This window comes from Monodon monoceros, unplaced genomic scaffold, assembly GCF_005190385.1.
Source record: "Monodon monoceros isolate NGI ecotype Baffin Bay Population unplaced genomic scaffold, NGI_Narwhal_1 Super_Scaffold_11, whole genome shotgun sequence".
NCBI lineage: Eukaryota > Metazoa > Chordata > Mammalia > Artiodactyla > Monodontidae > Monodon > Monodon monoceros.
In genome coordinates, this window is record NW_021703767.1 from 65,753,653 (window position 1) to 65,771,881 (window position 18,229).

Genomic DNA, 18,229 nt, shown 5'->3' on the forward strand with positions numbered 1-18,229 from the left:
TGACCTCGAAGGGGTTATACATGTGTGTGACTTGGTGCAGGTTTGCTTCACAACCGACCTGGGGCTGGGTGGCTCCTGAGGCTGGAACGCCGAAGGCTCTGTGACGAGGCTGTACTGACGGCACTTAATAAATGTGTTCCTGTTTACACACCTGTTTGCAGAGCTGAAGAGTATGAAAGTGTCTGCTTTGTTTGTAACCACTTTGAGTAAAAATGTTGCTGCATTTTTTGAAAATTACATTTCAACTAACTTTACATAGGGCATCACACACCTAAGAACCAGGCTTAGCAAATATGATCCTGTGGTTAACGTCAAATCAAGGCAAGAGGACTTCAGTAATTAACTTTTGGCTAGATTTAAGCCTTTTTTGGCCTTCCTTTCTGGGGGAAAAAAGAAATGTGGGGGTGGTGAAACAGAGATATTATATATTTGTATATATTTCTAAATTTTTACTTATTTTACTATTGCCCTTTACATATCTGAAGATTGTTGGTGTGAGAACATAAAAATGCATTATTTGAGCTTCCCTGGTGGCGCAGTGGTTAAAAATCTGCCTGCCAGTGCAGGGGACACGGGTTCGAGCCCTGGTCTGGGAAGATCCCACATGCCGCGGAGTGACTAAGCCTGTGTGCCACAGTTACTGGGCCCGTGTGCTGCAACTACTGAATCCTGCACGCCTAGAGCCCGTGCTCCACAACAAGAGAAGCCACCGCAATGAGAAGCCCGCGCACCGCAGCAAAGAGTATCCCCTGCTTGCCGCAACTAGAGAAAGCCCGTGCGCAGCAACGAAGACCCAACGGAGCCAAAAATAAATAAATAAATTTATTTTGAAAAAATGCATTATTTAACTTGGTTTGCTCATAATTATTCTGTATAAAAAGAATGATTTAAAATGTAGTAATTAATTTTAAATGGTTAATATTTTGATGCAAATGAAGCTACAAGTTAACTGGATTTTAAGAAACAGATACTGGCTTAGCTTTTACCATTTTACAGGAAGGCCAAACTTGGAGAACATAAATCATTGAGACTATAAATCAAAGCAAACGAACATATTCTCTGCCATCCCTCCAGCCTCTTCTGCATCAAGGGGACATAGAACGCACGCATTTTTAGAAAAGAAACTGAGGGGAAAGGAGCTCCTCTTTCCAAACACAATGAATGCAGATTTTGCCCCCAGTAATTGTGTCTAATTATACTCATTTGGAAATATAAATGTCATTTAACTGTATTCATATATACATCTCTTCTTTCCCATTGAAATAATTTTGAGTGTGCTATTCACTCAAGAGCCTGAAATGGTTGTTAAACGTAGACTACGATAAGGTGAGAGCAAGGTGAGATTAAGGTGGGATGTAGAGTAAACTCCCATCTCCCAGTATTGATTTTAAAGACACCTGGGCAGTTTCACAAACATTGAATTGATATGTACATATGAATTACATATATTATAAAAACTAAGTGCAGTCCAAGCGCAGTTAAGATACAATGTTAGATGCACCAAAGAGCCCACACTGGATACTTCCTTTCGGCAGCTTTGTGCATCTCCAGTTTGTAGGGCTAGGAGCCAGATTCAACTTTCCTACTCTCAAAACATTTGAATTTCCCTATACTCCCTTCGCTGAGCCCTTGAGCAGTTGAACTAAATGTCAGTTTCTAGGCATCCCTGTGGCCCCCATTCTTTTCCTAGGTCTTGCTTCAGTCAGGTGAGGATGGAGTCAGTCTCCAAAGCTCAGGAGAAAAGCCCTTCTAAATAAGTTACTGCTTACCTTCTGGCTGCCCTGTTAGAGCCCTCTGCCACCAATCTCTACCTGGCCCGGACTTTAAGGATCGTTAAAGCCTTAACATCAACAACTCTTGTGGGAAGGCCCAGGGTGTCCTCTCCTTTCTGGAGAAAAGAGGATGTAAAGAGAAACATACATTTAATGGACCATCCCTTCCCAGCTTCTGACAACTTGTGGGCCTCATCATGCCATCTTCTACAACTGTTTTAGTTTTCCCCTTAACTGCAGCTCTCCTAGACCTGAAGGTGCTAGTGGGTGGGTGAAGTATTTTTGCACCTGAGAGAGGGGTGACAGCCCCATCACTTTTGTTCCCTTCCTTTCACAGACTTCTCCATGAAGGGGAGCTGCAACCTGAGCGCTCCCTTTCCTAACTACACTTCTAGAGCACCTTCTCAACTGGCATCCAGCATCACTGCTCTCCTGAGACATGATCCCGAAGGACTGGTTCGTCACAACATTTTGGAAGACCTTAGAAATTAACGATGCAGTCTTTCAGGAGTTTTTAAGTTAAAAAGATATCTTGCTCAATCCCAATTCAAATATAGCAGGAAATAAGATAGTAGTATATCCCAAACAAACGCACTTCAATGCCATCAGGAGACCGATCCCACAAGTGACATCTTGCATATTTGTGCTGATCCCCACCCTTCCCCCCAAATCCCCGCAACTGGTAAACATGTTAAACTAGTTTACAAATATTAGCTAAGCACACCACCATAATAATAAGTAAATAAAGAGGACCAGACTTTATCCAATATAAATTTGTTTTTATTGAAGCAGCAGTCACATGACTTTATATCTAGCCTTTAGATTAGGCCTGACAGAGTGAGCCAGCCCTAAAAAAAAAAATGATGTTTCTTTTTGCACTAAGAGACATAACATGTTTACATACATCATCCAGTATTGGAAATGAGCAGACTCAAACACAACGTGTTGGTTACCTGGGAGGTACAGCCCCACTGTTTGTGGTGTTCATATAATTCACAGATACTCCCAAAGACCATTACTAATGGGATGAAAGTTAAAAGAAAATACAGCTACACCAAACCATGAACACAGTAATCAGACAGCAGCTTATACACATTTTAAAAATTCGTCCCTTTCAGGGATGTATTCTTTCTTTTCAAAGCAGTGTCTGCAAAGCTTCCTCTACATCAAAGCCAAAGGTTTCCAAGATGGAAGCCACACCTGTTGGGGCTATACAATGGAATAAGATCATTTGAAAGGAGAACTAGTGTTCACATCTTGATTTTTATAACAAAGATTCATGTTTCTCTAATTGGAGGAACGAAGTGGTGATGTGTCTACATATTGCAGTGGCAGAATAGGCAGGGTGAAGAAAAGAAGGTTGGGTACTGAAATAAAGACCACACACTTGTGAATTTTAATTTCATTTCCAGGCTAACCTACTTTTTATTTAATGCAAATTACAGTACCAGTTAACTATTTCCAAACCAAGTCACATAGAACGAAATGTATTTACAAGGGAATGGGGAAAGGGAAAAAAAACATTGAGCATACTTTTCACAAAAAAGTTTATATTTAAAATGAAAAAAAAATCAGTCACAGAGGCATTCAAGTAGTAATAATGTTATACAGATTTTGCTTTTCCTTTATATCAAGACAGATTTGCACAAGTGTTTGCAATAGTTTGTATACAACCCACAGTCCTTTATATATATATATATATATAATAAATTTTGTTTTTTAGATTTGATTTTAAGATGGAAGTGGTCACGCTAATTGGTATGTGTACAGGCCCAAGTGATCCATCGGCAACACATTTATGAATGCAAATTTTACAGGCAAGCACATTTTCATACATCTATCTGTATCTGCCTGTAGACAGATATAGTAAGAAAAAAAACTTAAAAATTAACACAAGGAAGTCTACTTTGTCAAGCTAACCCCTTATGTACTGGTTGTCATTTTGCTTTTATTGCAGAGGTGCAAAACGGAGCAACAAACTTGAATAAAATGTCATAACCCTTGTGAAAATAATCCAAACCCCAGGGATTACTTTCAAAGCCTCTCAAACATAGACCTTAGTCTGGGACTCTACTCTGCTTCTAGTTGTTTCTCTTATTTTCAGTGGCTCAGGTTTCTATCAGAAAAGACAGATTTTATTGTAAAGCATGCTTAGTTTATTTTTCTGTATAGGGGAGAAAGTGTTCGACTCTGTGATTAGATGATCACTAACATGAACAAGAAGAATCAGATACAATTTTGGTTTAAAACAAAGAAAAATCCCCAAACTTCTGGGAATCTGGCACTGGCCAAACTTCCTTTGGAAGATTCCAAAGTTAAATCCCTTAAAAAGAAAAGGGAAAAAGAAATGAAATGCCAGTGTCTTTATATCCACAGGGATAGAGAATACAATAGTCCTCTCAGAAACCTTTGCATTGGTGCAGACAAGATGACTGGTTAGGCAGGCTTTGTTAAAACACAAATCAAAAATACGTGTCTAAAAATTAAGAGGACTTAAAAAAAAAAGGACACAGCACGTTGCTGGAAAGAAGGTGCAGTCTTCTGCCTTGCTGGAATGAACACGTGATATTTCAAAAATAGCAACCTTTGGTTTGGTAAAGTTTTTTTATTCTACTCAAGACATATGGAGTACTTGGAGGCAAAACAAATTTGACTTTTTTTCTTTCGAAAAAGGCCTTCATGATGTGCACACAGTAAGAATTAAACTGATTTTTTTCAAAGATAAATTAAAATGACATTTCATTGAACAGGGGTAGAGGTGGCAGGAGGGAGGAAAGTTCCCTTGCGAAAACAACAGTCCTCATCACGCGGGCGGCAATTGTGCAGCAGCCACTAGGAATTGCACCACAGCATTTTAGACCACTCATGTATCAAAACTGATACATTAAGAAACTTTGATTCATAAATCTAATTCTCTATTTCTTTCTCTCATTTGGGAGGGAAGTAGACAAGGAGGAGAGAAAGAGAGAGGGTGGAAGTCTCCTGGAATCTGCTGTTTGTAAGACCCATGGTTAGGCTTTGGGGACAGAGACGAGCAAAATCTAATCTATTCAATATCCTCCAGCTCTAGGGCTCCCTGGCACTACACTAAGTCCCTGGATGGACCGAGTGAAATGAAACTGGTCACTGCAACTGAGGAGGAAACAGATGTTCAGAACCAAATCAAAGGCAGGGCTTAAATGAAATGAGATTATGAACATGGTTTCCTCTTTCCACTCCTGAGCATGGTATCACTGAAATTAACTGTGGAAGGGGCAAAGATAATGTGTTATGAGTGAGCTATTATTTCAAAGGGAAAGGGGCGGGACAGGGAGACATGGATAGAGAAACCAATTAAAACTTCCAAAATGAAAAACAAAAAAACAAACACATGGAAGCGAAGGCACTCCAAACTATATAGATACACTATACATTGCTAGAGTTATTGTTACAATAATACAGGCCGGTACCTACTGTACAGAGTTAAAACTATATGGCTTTAAAAAGCTCGTCTACAATTTGTCTGATTATTAAACAGAATCACTGCCCTGAACAGTAACTTTTTGCTCATTAATAACAGTTCCTGGGTCCACATATTTACATACAAAACAATAAAACTTAAATTTAAAAACATTGAAAGAAAATATAATGTACAAGCTTGAATTTGGTGAGGAGCTTTTTATTATTATTATTATTTACAAAAAGATATTCAGAGACCTGGATCTCACTTGTATAAAAGAGTTCTGTGATCCCGCCATGATCCTTGAGAAAGAAAAATCATGCACCTCAGCCCTCACACACACACACACACACACACAATAAAATAAGAGAAAAGCATCTGACTTTTCTCTCTTCTTCTCTTACCCCATTTGTGGGGGGAAAGTGTTTTCTAAAACAAGCACAGATTTTTATGGACTCTAGCAAGTATACCAAGTCCAGAGTAGTGTCTGTGTCCAAATGTTTGGCTGGGCAGTTTGGTCTGAAAGTAGGTCCATTCCTTTGTCACAGACCTGCTGTCCAGCTTCTTTATAAATCTTTTCTGAAAATGGTCTATCAAAGCCATTCCCTTTAGGAATTATGCTGCCAAATACTTTGATTCAGACTTCTTTCAAATCTTAATTTGCTCTCGGAAGCTCATTATGCAAAGTAAAATTCAATTTGATTTGGTTTGACTGAGTGTGTTTCCCTTCTCATGAACTCTGATATAACCAGAGGTTTGAGAAACGCTTCTGTGGCTTAAGAGCTTAGCCAGACAGTGAGTGAAAACTAAGATGGCTCACCGTTGTCTCTCTGGGTACTGGTTCATGTCAGCAGGCAGTACGACTCTCTTGGAGAGTCACACACACTTTGTTAAGAAGCAGGACAGGGTGCCGGGACCTGCGTGAGGGCTGCCAAGACACTCTACTTCCAAATCACCTGGAGGGCGAGACCCCTAACATGTCCTAAGGTGGCAACAAGGAGGGTGAAAGGAGGTTACACACAATCTGGGGCTCAGCTCTGCAGCCCTACAGTTATCAGCTAACCTTGGAAGGTGTATGGGGAAGGAAGGAAGGTAGGCGGGAAAGGCGGCCATCACTCAAGTGATCTTTAAATGTAAAGTACAACTGATTGTGCCTTAAAGATTCATTAGGTCAAGTAATGGCCCATAAGCACCAAGGTGACTAAGGTTCATTTTAGAGTATATAAGGCCCGCAAAGATGTCAACCTTAAACATATAAACCAAACTAGTTGTGAAAATCTATTTCCTCACTGCCAACATAATCCTTCAATTCTCCTTGCTTTCCAAGGAATATTGCTTTTTCTTCAAAAACAGAGACTGATTCTTACACTGTTCACTGATTATACAAAGAAAAACAGAAACAAAAATTTTTAACTGGGTTTGGGGGGAAACATTCTTCTCATGCTTCAACCAGTCAATTTTGATACTGTGGACAAAAACAAACAAACAAACAAACAAACAAAAAACCCAAAACTAAAGGCAGTATTGAATCTATGTATATAACATATATACACACATTTATATAATCAGCTTTCCTATAAAGTCAGCAGGTACAAGTGACTGTTTATATCATTTTGATGTGTAGTTTTTAATATTCCTACCATCTAAAATCATAATGGTCTATCTCACATGCGTCAATAAATAAAATTTAAAAAGCATGAGGTTAAAAAGGCTGAAATTAAATACAGATTCTAGATTTGGATTTAAAATCAGAACTAGGTGCAGAATGTGGCACTTTCTGCAAGCTCATTTTGCAATTAAAAAATATGAAAAATAAACCAGTAGACTGTTATAGTTCACATTATTTAACTATGATGTCCTCTCAAGTGTATCTTTCCAAGGGAAGCAACTTTAGAAAAAATCTGGACAAATTCATCCACAGTGGTGAGACCTGCCCCTGGCCTGTCCCCTTCCTCCAGGTTCGTCAGCTTTTGACCTCTGCAGTCAGAGGAGCCAGCTCAGCACCCTTTTTAGTCTCCTCCTAGGTCACTAGATTAAAATTGTACTAAGATTTATAGAGAACCTTTGGTCAGGCAAACAAAGATCCACACACAGAGCACACACGCTCCTCCTTTGACAGCTTCCTACGTTAAGTTTCTTCACCACTAGCACTGATTAAGAGCAAAATAAAACCTTAACAAATCAATTAAGAATTTTCCCCTTATAAATTCAAACTTTATTGACCTCCAGGGTTACAAATGACACACATTTCCTTTTTTGTCTGCCACACCTGCCATCAACATGCCAAAGGCATGTCTTCAAGTACCCGAGGATATGGATTAATTTTACAAGTGACATTTAAGTCCCCATTGAGTTACACCTGCTAAGCTCCCAACCAATTTCAAGCTGTGCACTATACCCAAGTCTTACACTTGACTTTAAAAGAAAACAAAGTTCAAAAAAACTTCCGCACAGAACAAAGTTTTCTTCTTTTGTGGAAGGGGCATGAGGCAGGAGTCCTGTTTTTAAAGTATACAACAGCAGACTTTTGATAAAAAAAAGATTGTCGTGGGAGAGAGACTGTGTGTTCTAGTGCCCCGCTTTCCCCTCCCCACGACCCCTCCCAACCCCTGGGTCTCCCTCAAAGTGAGAATACAATGAAATTGGTTTGTATTTATAGATATTTTACAAGGTTAAATAAGAACAACAATAATAATAAAAAAATTGAACACTAAAATGAACAGGTTTTTTTCTCTTTTTAATTTTCTTTCCAAATGTGACCAGTGTTGCTGAGTGACACTCAAGTAACTGGTGGTTTTTCCTGTGCAGCTGGCTGCTCGGGACTGTTCAGGTGGAGTTGGAAGCTGATGCGGAAGCGGCGTTATTGGTCTGTCCACGGTCTCCAGCATTAGCATCTGCAAATCAAAAGCCCCAAGAGAGAGCATGAACAATGCTGTAACACCCCAGAGAGAAAAGTACGTGGCCTCAACTGCAGGCTGAGAGCTGTATCTGGAACGTTGTTTTGAATATGGCCAATACTATGAAATCTGAATTTTCTTCTGCTTAGAGTTAAGTATGTGCGTTGGCCAGGTCTTGGTACAGAGAAGACGGTATCTTTGAGTAAGTTACAGACTCAGGGAGCCAGAGACCATTTCTGTCAAAGCTCTTGCCACAGCTGGGATTAGCAGAGCATGAATACTCAGGTGGACTCTAGCTCACCTGAAAATAAATGAACAGTGTACAGCTGTGAAAACTTGCTAAAAATTCTGAATGGTGTTACAATATGCCATCTGCTTAAGTGGGTGAATGAGTGGGGCAGTGAAAGTAATATGGGTCAGTGGTGATGGGAGAAGCACCAAGCATAAATCAAACTCAGCTGCTTGCTTTCTAGGTACAGTCCCCCTTCGTTATTCATACAAATGGAAGAGACAACCAGCAAAAAGGAAATTTCAGCCATTGTAGTACCAATTCCCTTATTCAATTCAATAAAGCATCTTATAGTCAAATGTCTTAGCACTTGAGCTTACTTTACCTAATCCTTTAAAAATACATATAACTTTACAACTAACTTGAACCCCTGCCCCCCCCACTCACACTTTTTAAGGTCCATTATTATTTCACAGCCTCCATTAACATTTACACAGACATTTAACTGTGTCCAGACTGGCTCTCCATCTTGGGTAGGCAAGATACTGCTGTTTCAGTGGCTTGTCAAGTGGCATCCCTGTCATCACACATGTGACTGGGAATATACTGCTAGGCAAATTTTCTCTCAAAAACTTCACACTAAGCCCTGAGCAAGAAGGGAGGTGGCTTGACTGAGATGGGCAACTTCCAAGAGCCATCGCCCTAGAAGTCCACCACCCTTGGCTATCAAGGCTAGGGACACCAAAAAACAGAAGTTTTGTCTCTCTCTCAAGACTGTAGCTCTCCTGGATCCTATGTTGAGTAGAGTAAATGTTATGGTTGAAGGCAACATTTGGTCTTTGGATCTTTCTACTTTGAATTTTTTAATTGAGCAAGAAACAAAAGACCCCAAGGATACACAGCAACTGTAGCTTAAGGAACTCTTAAGGATTAGCTATTCAGTTTATCATTTTGATAGCCACTCGTTAAAAACTATACTTCCTTCCTAAATTCCCAATTGTTCCTCAAAACAATCTACCCTTACATACATTTAACTCAGCCTTTGGGGAAAAAATGTTTATATCTCTTAATAAGAATGGTTGTGTTTAATTCATTTTACTTCCTTCAAAACATCTATAGCACTATTTTCATGAAAATAAGCACAGACATTATGACATCAGGATCCACGCGTTAGTTTCATATTGCCCATGGCATGGCATCATGTTAACTTATCTGCATGGCACATGGACAGGTGGCAAGAGAGGGTATATGATATATAGCATATAACCTAGTCTCCAAAGGCAGGCAAACAGCCTTTCCCAATAATCAGTCAGTAATTGTACTAATACTTCATTCATTAACTCTTGGTTTTTCCTGGATACGCCCTACTTAGCAGGAGTTTTATTCTCAATGATCATCCCAATTCTGTGCATCAATAACCTAACATCAATTCCTATCCAGGCCACAGGTTCCTATAAAGGCTTTTTCAGGAAAAATGTTCATTTTCATAATTTAGGCACAGGCTACATTAAAAACAACACTCCTGAGAAAGCCTGGAAGGCACAGAGATATTGGCACAGAGATATTTCAGAATTATAATGCTCCTCACAAACCCATGCTTATTATTGCAGCATTTCTCATGCTTTGGATGACACTCAGAACCTGCATGATTATCATCAAACAGCACTTTCCTCTCATTTTCAACATGTGAAGATGACAGGTAAAACTGTCACATTCTGGTCTTCCTCAGGACTTAAGAGATCAGCACACATACCAGCAGTGTTAGCAGCTCTGGCTATAGCAGCCACTAGCTATTGGCCAACATTCACCAAGGCTCCTCTACATTGCCAGCCAGCCCATTACATTAATTTACTCTTTGGCAATATCTTATTTAGCTACTAATGTGCTATTGTCCTTTCAGCGGCTATTACCTATGAGCCTATGACATTCCCAAAACTAGTCTTCCCTTCCTTGGATAAATTCAAAGGCTGCTTGTATGATCATAATAAAAAGCATAAGCCTTTTAAGTGGGCATATAACCAGAAACAAAATCACGTTCTGAATAATAAAAAACATTCATATTCCTCAGGTTTGTAATTTAATGATCTCTTATTTTTCTTTGAATTATTTCCAAATCACCTAATGAGTAAAATTTTAACAGCTAATTATTTTGATTACAATTATCCTTGATATCACAGGATAATATAAAGTCACAGCACTGGACTCATTCATCAAAAACAAAGAAACAAAAACCCTATGCCCTGTGCAATGAACTCTACTTAAAATCAAATTATACATGTCTTTCCTGAGAAAGGAGAGTTCTCTGCTTTTCAGAGGGAGACAAAGCACAGGGAGGAGAAAAGCAAAACAAACAAACGTGACTCTCCATAAACTCAATAGTAGCTCCAACAGACTGCCTGGTTTACTAAATGAGCAAAACTATGTTTTTAAAGTTCTTCTTGGTACATGCTTATTTTGATCTCACTGTCAAGTCTGTAAATTTATTTTACAGAGTTGAATCCGAATTAATATGGACCCTCTATAATAAAAATGTTCATTAATTTAAAATTCTGATAAACTGTCACTAGACTTAGATGTTTACTGCAATTTCTGTAACTTTTCTTCTCAAGCATTTAAAACAGTAACTTTTTTTTTGACATTCTTTTTTTAAAATATTCTTTTCCGTTACGGTTTATCAGACAGGATATTGAATACACTTCCCTGTGCTATACAGTAGGACCTTGCTGTTATCCACTCTATATGTAACAGTTTGCATCTGCTAATCCCAAACTCCCAGTCCATCCCCCGCAACACCCCTCCCCGTTGGTAACCACAAGTCTGTTCTCTATGTCTAAACAGTAACTCTTTAAAAGCAGCAAAGCTCATTTTGCCTCTCCTTCATTCCCTTCCCATTACATATGTACTGGTAAAAGTGATGCAACCTGGCATTATGATTTAAACTAAGATCTTTTGATTATAAAGGATCCAACTATGAAGAGTCAAAGATTGACTACATAGTCTCTTGTTTTCAGTCTTGAGATGCTCTTCTGAAGTTCACAGTGATATATCTTCCTTAAATCTAATCCAATTTCACAAAGTTGTACAACTTAATAACTGTGTGATTTTGGAACAAGTTATTTAACCTCTCTACCCTCAATTTCCCCATCTGTAAAATGGTGATAATACCACCCATCTATGTAATAAGGCCTAAGAAGTGCTTAGTAATTGTCCAATAAATGGAAAGGTAAAAGAAACATCTAGAAATACACAGATGTATAGTTTAGTGTGACTGCAATAACCACCATCACCACCACAGTAAGTATCAGTGGTAGCAGTTATTGACATCTGGGTGCTTACCAATGTGCTAGACATCATACTAAGTATGTTGCAAGCATGTCATTTAGCCTACAAAGCAAGAAACAGGTACAATTATTGCACCCATTTTGCAAATGGGAAAAAATGGATGCACAAAGCGATGAGATAATGTGTCTAAGGTCACAGAGCTAACAAGTGGAGAGCTGAGCACAGAGGGAACAGAGGAAGAATATGATTACCTTTATGCCTATAGGAGACAAGCAGAAAAGATCTCCTAGCAAAGGGAGAGAGAGGACTTTCATTCAGACCTAACCCCTACATAATCCAGTGTGATTTCCAGAAGTCTATTTCTATTAACTAAAGAGTTACTACATTAAAACAGGTGAATTTATAATATGAAGAATTAAGAGGATGGCTATTTTATTATCTAATTTTCAAACAGTCTCTATGGGGTATACAGAGATACAAGTGTTTTGGAAACAACTATAGAGCTGATATTTCACTGACTTCCAACATTCCTAGAAACCAATGCTCATTACCACCCTTCTGATACTGCTGCACAATAAACCAACCAACCAACAAACCAAATGAAGAATGGACTTGAGGGAGAAAGGAGAGAATAATCAGTTTTGGGGGAGGAAGGTATAAGACCGTTCTTTTACATTGTGGTAGCCACCCTCGAAGATGACTTCAATGAGTCATGCACCTCTTGATGTCCATGCCCTCATGCAGTCCCCTCCCCCAGTAAATAGGGCTGACCTGTGTAACCAACAGGATATTGCAGAAATAATGGTGCGTGACTTACAAAGTTAGGACATAAAAGACACTGTGGCTTCCACCTTCTCCTCCTTGGATTGCTTGGCCTAGGGGAAGCCAGCTGCCACAATGTGAGATACTCAAGTAGCACTACGGAGAGGTCCACGTGGTGAGGGACTGGGCCTTCTGCATACAGCCAGCTCAGAGTCACTAACCACACGAATGAGCCATCCTGGAAGTACAGCTTCCAGCCCCAGGCAACCAGCCTTCAGATGTCTGAAGCCCTGGCTGACATTTTGGCTACAACCTCATGAGAAATCCTGACCCAGAATTATACAGTTAGGCTGCTTCTGAATTTCTGACCCATGAAAACTGTGTGAGATACTAAATGTTTATTCTTTTTTTTTTAATGTCTTTTTTGTCTTTTATTCGTTTTTAAAAATTTATTTACTTTTTTACTTTTGGGTCTTCGTAGCTGCATGCGGGTTTTCTCTAGTTGTGGCGAGCAGGGGCTACTCTTCATCGCGGTGTGCAGGCTTCTCATTGCAGTGGCTTCTCTTGTTGTGGAGCACGGGCTCTAGGTGCTCAGGCTTCAGTAGCTGTGGCTCGCGGGCTCTAGAGCACAGGCTCAGTAGTTGTGGTGCACGGGCTTAGTTGCTCCGTGGCATGTGGGATCTTCCCGGCCCAGGGCTTGAACCCGTGTCCCCTGCATTGGCAGGTGGATTCTTAACCACTGTGCCACCAGAGAAGCCCGAAATGTTTACTCTTAAGCTGCTAAATTTTGGGGTCTCTTGATACACAGCAACAGATAACTAATGCATACATATAGGTCAAATAACTTAAATGCCAGTTAGGGTTTGTGTTCACAAGCCCATGAACCAAGTCCCTCTACAAAATTAGGTATGCTCCTAATAAACTGTACAAGCAAGAAAGATTGCATCAGATGTTCAATTGTTTTTTCCCTAATGCTGAGAAGAGTCTATGGTTCTATGACTTTTGTATTGGATATGGCAAAGGGAATTTGTGCATGTACTGTATTGAGACCAATTTTACTCTGTGTGACTTCAGATGTAAAAATGACAAGTTGGGCAATCCCATAGTGAAACTAAGGGTGAAGCTCTAAGGTATTAAGTTCCCAACAGAGTCCACCAGGCTGCGATTTTTGTCCTAGAGTAAGTTTTTATGTACAAAATTCCATATCTGATACATATATTTTTCAGGAGAGGATTCACAGTTTTATTCTCAGAGTCTCAAAGATCTGTAAGAGTTGCTACATAATCGAGTCATGGATTTGATGGGTAGCTGTCTCAATTCCGAGGAAACTGCATCATCTAGTTGTTCAGGCAGTAAACCAAAAGTTCTTACCTCGATTCTTCACTCCCCCACCCCCGCCAATGTATCAGCAAGTCCTGTCCATTCTCCCTCCAAATGTGTCTGATAAATGTGTAAATGGGGAGGGGAAGGAGAGTGAATGGAAGGTCCCACATTTACAAACTGTCACCAAAAGGTTTAAATAGAAAAGCAGAAAACAAGGGAACAGGTCAGGAGGAAAGGACAGAGAATAAACAAAGGAGCTGGGGTTCCTAAGACTCTGCTCAGTATTCCAGAACTATGGGTCTATAAAAGTTAAAACCTTCTAATTGATACAAGTGTTCATTGTCTGGCTCAACAGCAATAATGGAAATGTTTTATCTGCACTCTCTAATAGGATGACTGCTAGCTACATATGGTTATTTAAATTTAATTGAAATTAAATAAAAATAAAAATGTAGTTCCTTATTTACCCTAAACACGTTTTCAGATTCTCAAAAGCTATAAAATCATTATTGGCATATTAGTAGAAGAGCGTATTTCAGATATATCAAATGCTTTTTGTGCTTTACATGTACTTTACAAGTATACTTGGGAACTTTAAGTATACTTTTATTTCCTTATTTCCTTTATTATGCTCTCCCAAGCCTATATTATGTATTTCTATTCGCCAGCTATCCTGTTTTTATAGCAAGTTAGAAATGTCTCATGACAGGTCAACTCCTCTAAAAGATAAAGTTTTGGAGGCCTGTGCCACGCTGTTTGTACTGTGTAGCTAACTCAGGATGTTGCTATTCAAGCTGTTCCAAGTGGAAATGCCTTTACTATAAAACTATGTCTCAGACATTCATGTTATTAACTGACACATGAACAAACAACACATGAAACATTACTCAGAGAGAATTAAAGGTATACCCCAAAGTTATATTTAAACCGAAATCATAATCCACACTAATGAAATCAAAGTAGTATCACTATTAAGGAAAAGGATTCAATTTTCACTTTTCTCTTTATACTGTCTACTATGAGTTTGACAATTTTGTGTGTGTCATAATGAGGGAGAGGGAGGGGCAACACTCCTCAGCAAAGCACCATCACCTCTCACGTCATATTATTCCAAGGAAAAGGTGTGGCACAAGACTCCATGGTGGCTTCAGTCATTTAAAAAATAGAACTGAAATTCAGGTGCTAGTGAGCCAATCAATCCAGCAGCAAACCTGGAGGGCTTATCAACAACACTGTTTATACTTGATGTGCCAGCAGTAGAGGTCTTAGCTGCTGTGAGTTCAGGGGCAGAGCACATTTCAATTAAGAGGCTTGTTCAGGGTAAAAAAACTGAAGGCGATGGGGACACAGGATATATTTTCATCTTTTAAGTTAAAAGACTTAGTTTAGGAACAAAGAATAAGAAAAGGCATATGAACATAAACAGGTAACTTCAGGTAAGGAACTGAGGAACACCTGAAGAACACCGGGAAGAATGTCTTATAGGACACTCACCAACTTAATCAAGAAGGTTTTATTACATTACTTTTGGAGGAAGGAGGAAAAACCCAGGTAAAATTTTTGACTTAATAGGAAAGAACATGTTTTACATAAAAAGAAGCAATTTCCTAGAAGTGATACTTAGCACTGCTCTGGTGAAAATAACGACAAAGATGGTTTGACTTTAGGTACCTATACACAAACTCACTAAGTGAACTTGAAATTCTAACAGAGGGTAGATATAGTCTCATTGGTGTCAGTGAATTTGTCAAACTGGCACATATGGATGGAAGTCTGTATTTCAAACACAGAGCCAATAGGAGGAAATGGGTATAGCACTGTACCTACACACACCTTTTTCATCTGCTAAGTTGGTAATGCATAAAAATACACGTGTGCACATGCACTCTGCACCTCCCCCACCCCACTCTGGGCTGGCTAGTGTTGAAGTAATAGAGAAGTGAAAAAATATGTGCATTACCATTGTAGACTGGGACAAACTTTCTGGAAGGCAATTTGACAATATGTATTAAAAAAAACTTCCTTATATCTTTTGACTCAGGAATTCTTCTAAAAACTGGGACACAACCCAAATGTCCAAGAATAAGGAATTAGTTAAAGAAATTATGGTACAGGCTTAGAATACTGGTTGAATACTAAAGTCATGTACTCCCCTTCCCCCAAATAGCATAAGCCCATTAAAAAAATGGGACAGAGTTATCTCTGTCCACTGATAACTAGACTAAAATATATTAAATAGTGTTACCTTTGATTTTCTTTGGAAGCGAGAATATGGAGAGTCTTATTTTCTAAAATAATTATATACTGTATTTTTAACAGAGAAAAATCCTTGGGTTTTTAAAAAAAGTTATATATTTTTATAAAATTCCACATACATTTAGGTTAAGACAAAGAGAAAATAGACAGGAAAGAGTTTGGAAGATGAACACCTGAGGGCAACACTGTGGGTTCTGCAGCTAGACAGGGTATGGGTGCAGCTTTCCCAGAGCACACTATACAAGTGCCACAGAGGCAAAGGATAATCATACCTGGGGGGGTGGGGGGGGATAAAGGGATGGTAACCATTATTTTAGGAAAGTAAGTATTTGATACACTGACTTAATTTAACATTTTATTTATCAAAATCAGTGGAAACAAACAATGGGAGAAATTACTCTGGGTTTAATTCTGCCCAGCTAGAAAAAACTGTCTGGTGATGTAGAAGGTGACAGGGTGACAGAAATTCTGGGGTAAAAATAACTGTAATAGTAAGAAAAAGGGATCACTAGCCCTGGCTAAACTGAAACATGACTTTAGCAAAATGCATTTCAAAAAGTTCAGGGAACAAATAGGTATGATTTTGTAGTTACAGTCTTCAAAAGGGGTTAATAACTGACAAGAAATAGAAAATTATGAAAATCAAAATTCTGACCAACCAAACAATTGCACATACTCTCAATGCAAAGTAAAAGGAGAAGAACCAAAGAAACCAACTAAAAGGGTTTTCTTTGATGGGCTCATAATTTAAAAAGTAGGGCACACATCCCAGGAAGAATAGAAAATAAAAATGTGCACTTGTCAGAACAGGCCAGATTTGGTTTAAATGAGGTAACAGCAAAGGGTTTCAAAGCAAGATCAAAAAACATTAAGCCCCCTGACCAGGTAAAAAGACAGAGAAGACAGACCTTGTCCAACTCTTATCATGATTCCCTTTTCTGTTAGAAGGGTTTTCAACCTGGAAAGGATATAACAAAAATCCTAATAAACAAAATGCAGCCCGAGGAAGGTGAGGGAAATCTATACATTTTAAATGTCTTTAAACCCAGAATCTATAGTCCAACAAACACATTCTTAAATGGATTACAGAAATTCAGTTTACAAATATTTAAGCACTAGAAATTTCCTTAAGTCTTAAAAAAAAAAAATTTCATTTCCATCTTTAACAGAGTTTCTTTTTTGATGGAAAAAATCTGAAAGTTTTCTTGACAACAGCAAAGCATTTAACTTAGTTTTCATAACATTATTATATAAATGAGTATTGTAAGGTTGGTCTGTAGTTAAGAGACCAGTTATTCAGAGACTGTCAGAAGAATAATCCCTAGTAAGCGTTGCATAGTCCCATTTAACTTATTTTATCAGTAACTTCAGTAAAGGCAAAAAAACAAAACAAAACAAAAAACTAGTAGGCTCTGACTTGTCCTGGTTAATATATTCTATTAGTTGCTTGGATAGAGGCAAAAAATTGATGTGTTTATGAAATGTGCAGATGACAAATAATTGTATAGAAAACCTAACATCCTGATACTTTAGAACATATTCAGGATTAGGATTTAAAATCCTCATTAGTATGGAGGGGATGCTAGCCATCATTAAAATTTGAAGGACTTTTGCGTGTAAGAATTGGGTTGGTTTTCTATAATCCCAGAGTAGGATCACTGAATGAAAGAGGATTTCTAACAAAGTGATACAAAGATGGAATGTGTTACTGAATATTCCAGTTACTGAATATACACAAGCATGAGACACTAGTTCTCAGTAGATAATAAGAAAGGTGAAATCAGTGGTTTTCAAATTTGTTTTAATAGCAGAACTATTGCACTGGAAGAAGACTAATATACAAAGCAGAGAGAAAACTGCTCTAGCTGAAATTCCCAACCACATCTCACACTTAACTCAGGTGGCACTGGATCAGATTATCTCTAAAGTGGTTCATATTTGATTAGCAAAACTATAATTCCTCAAGATGTATTACTCTAGATGGTCCAGATGAATGGTCTCCCAAATGGAATAATTGGGAGGATCTGTTGGGGGTGTGGAGAAAAATCAGGTATAAATATCAAAATAAGAAATTATACTTTATGGACTGAGAGTGGTATGTATACTTTTCAGGAGTTTCTCGTGTCAATCAGAGCCACAATCAGATATAATGCCCCCAGGCACTGAGGTATTCTAAAAACAATTTAAAAGAATGAAAGTTTTTGAGGGAAAAAAACTCCCCACCACTAACAACATCCATACCCACTAATTTAACACAACTGTTTTAATT

General features: G+C 38.6%; 1 protein-coding gene across 2 annotated transcripts in view; it reads right to left on the reverse strand.

Annotated features, from left to right (window-relative positions):
• Positions 1-7,927: 7,927 nt before the first annotated feature.
• Positions 7,928-18,229, reverse strand: part of GSK3B (glycogen synthase kinase 3 beta) — a 197,517-nt gene continuing 187,215 nt past the window's right edge. Inside the window, exon 11 of one of the 2 annotated variants that reach the window (XM_029215533.1) lies at positions 7,928-8,105. In XM_029215533.1, the coding sequence (XP_029071366.1) occupies positions 8,038-8,105 (68 nt within the window). In that variant the 3' untranslated portion in view covers positions 7,928-8,037. The remainder of the gene's footprint in view (positions 8,106-18,229) is intronic. The other variant, XM_029215532.1, reaches the window with a different exon arrangement.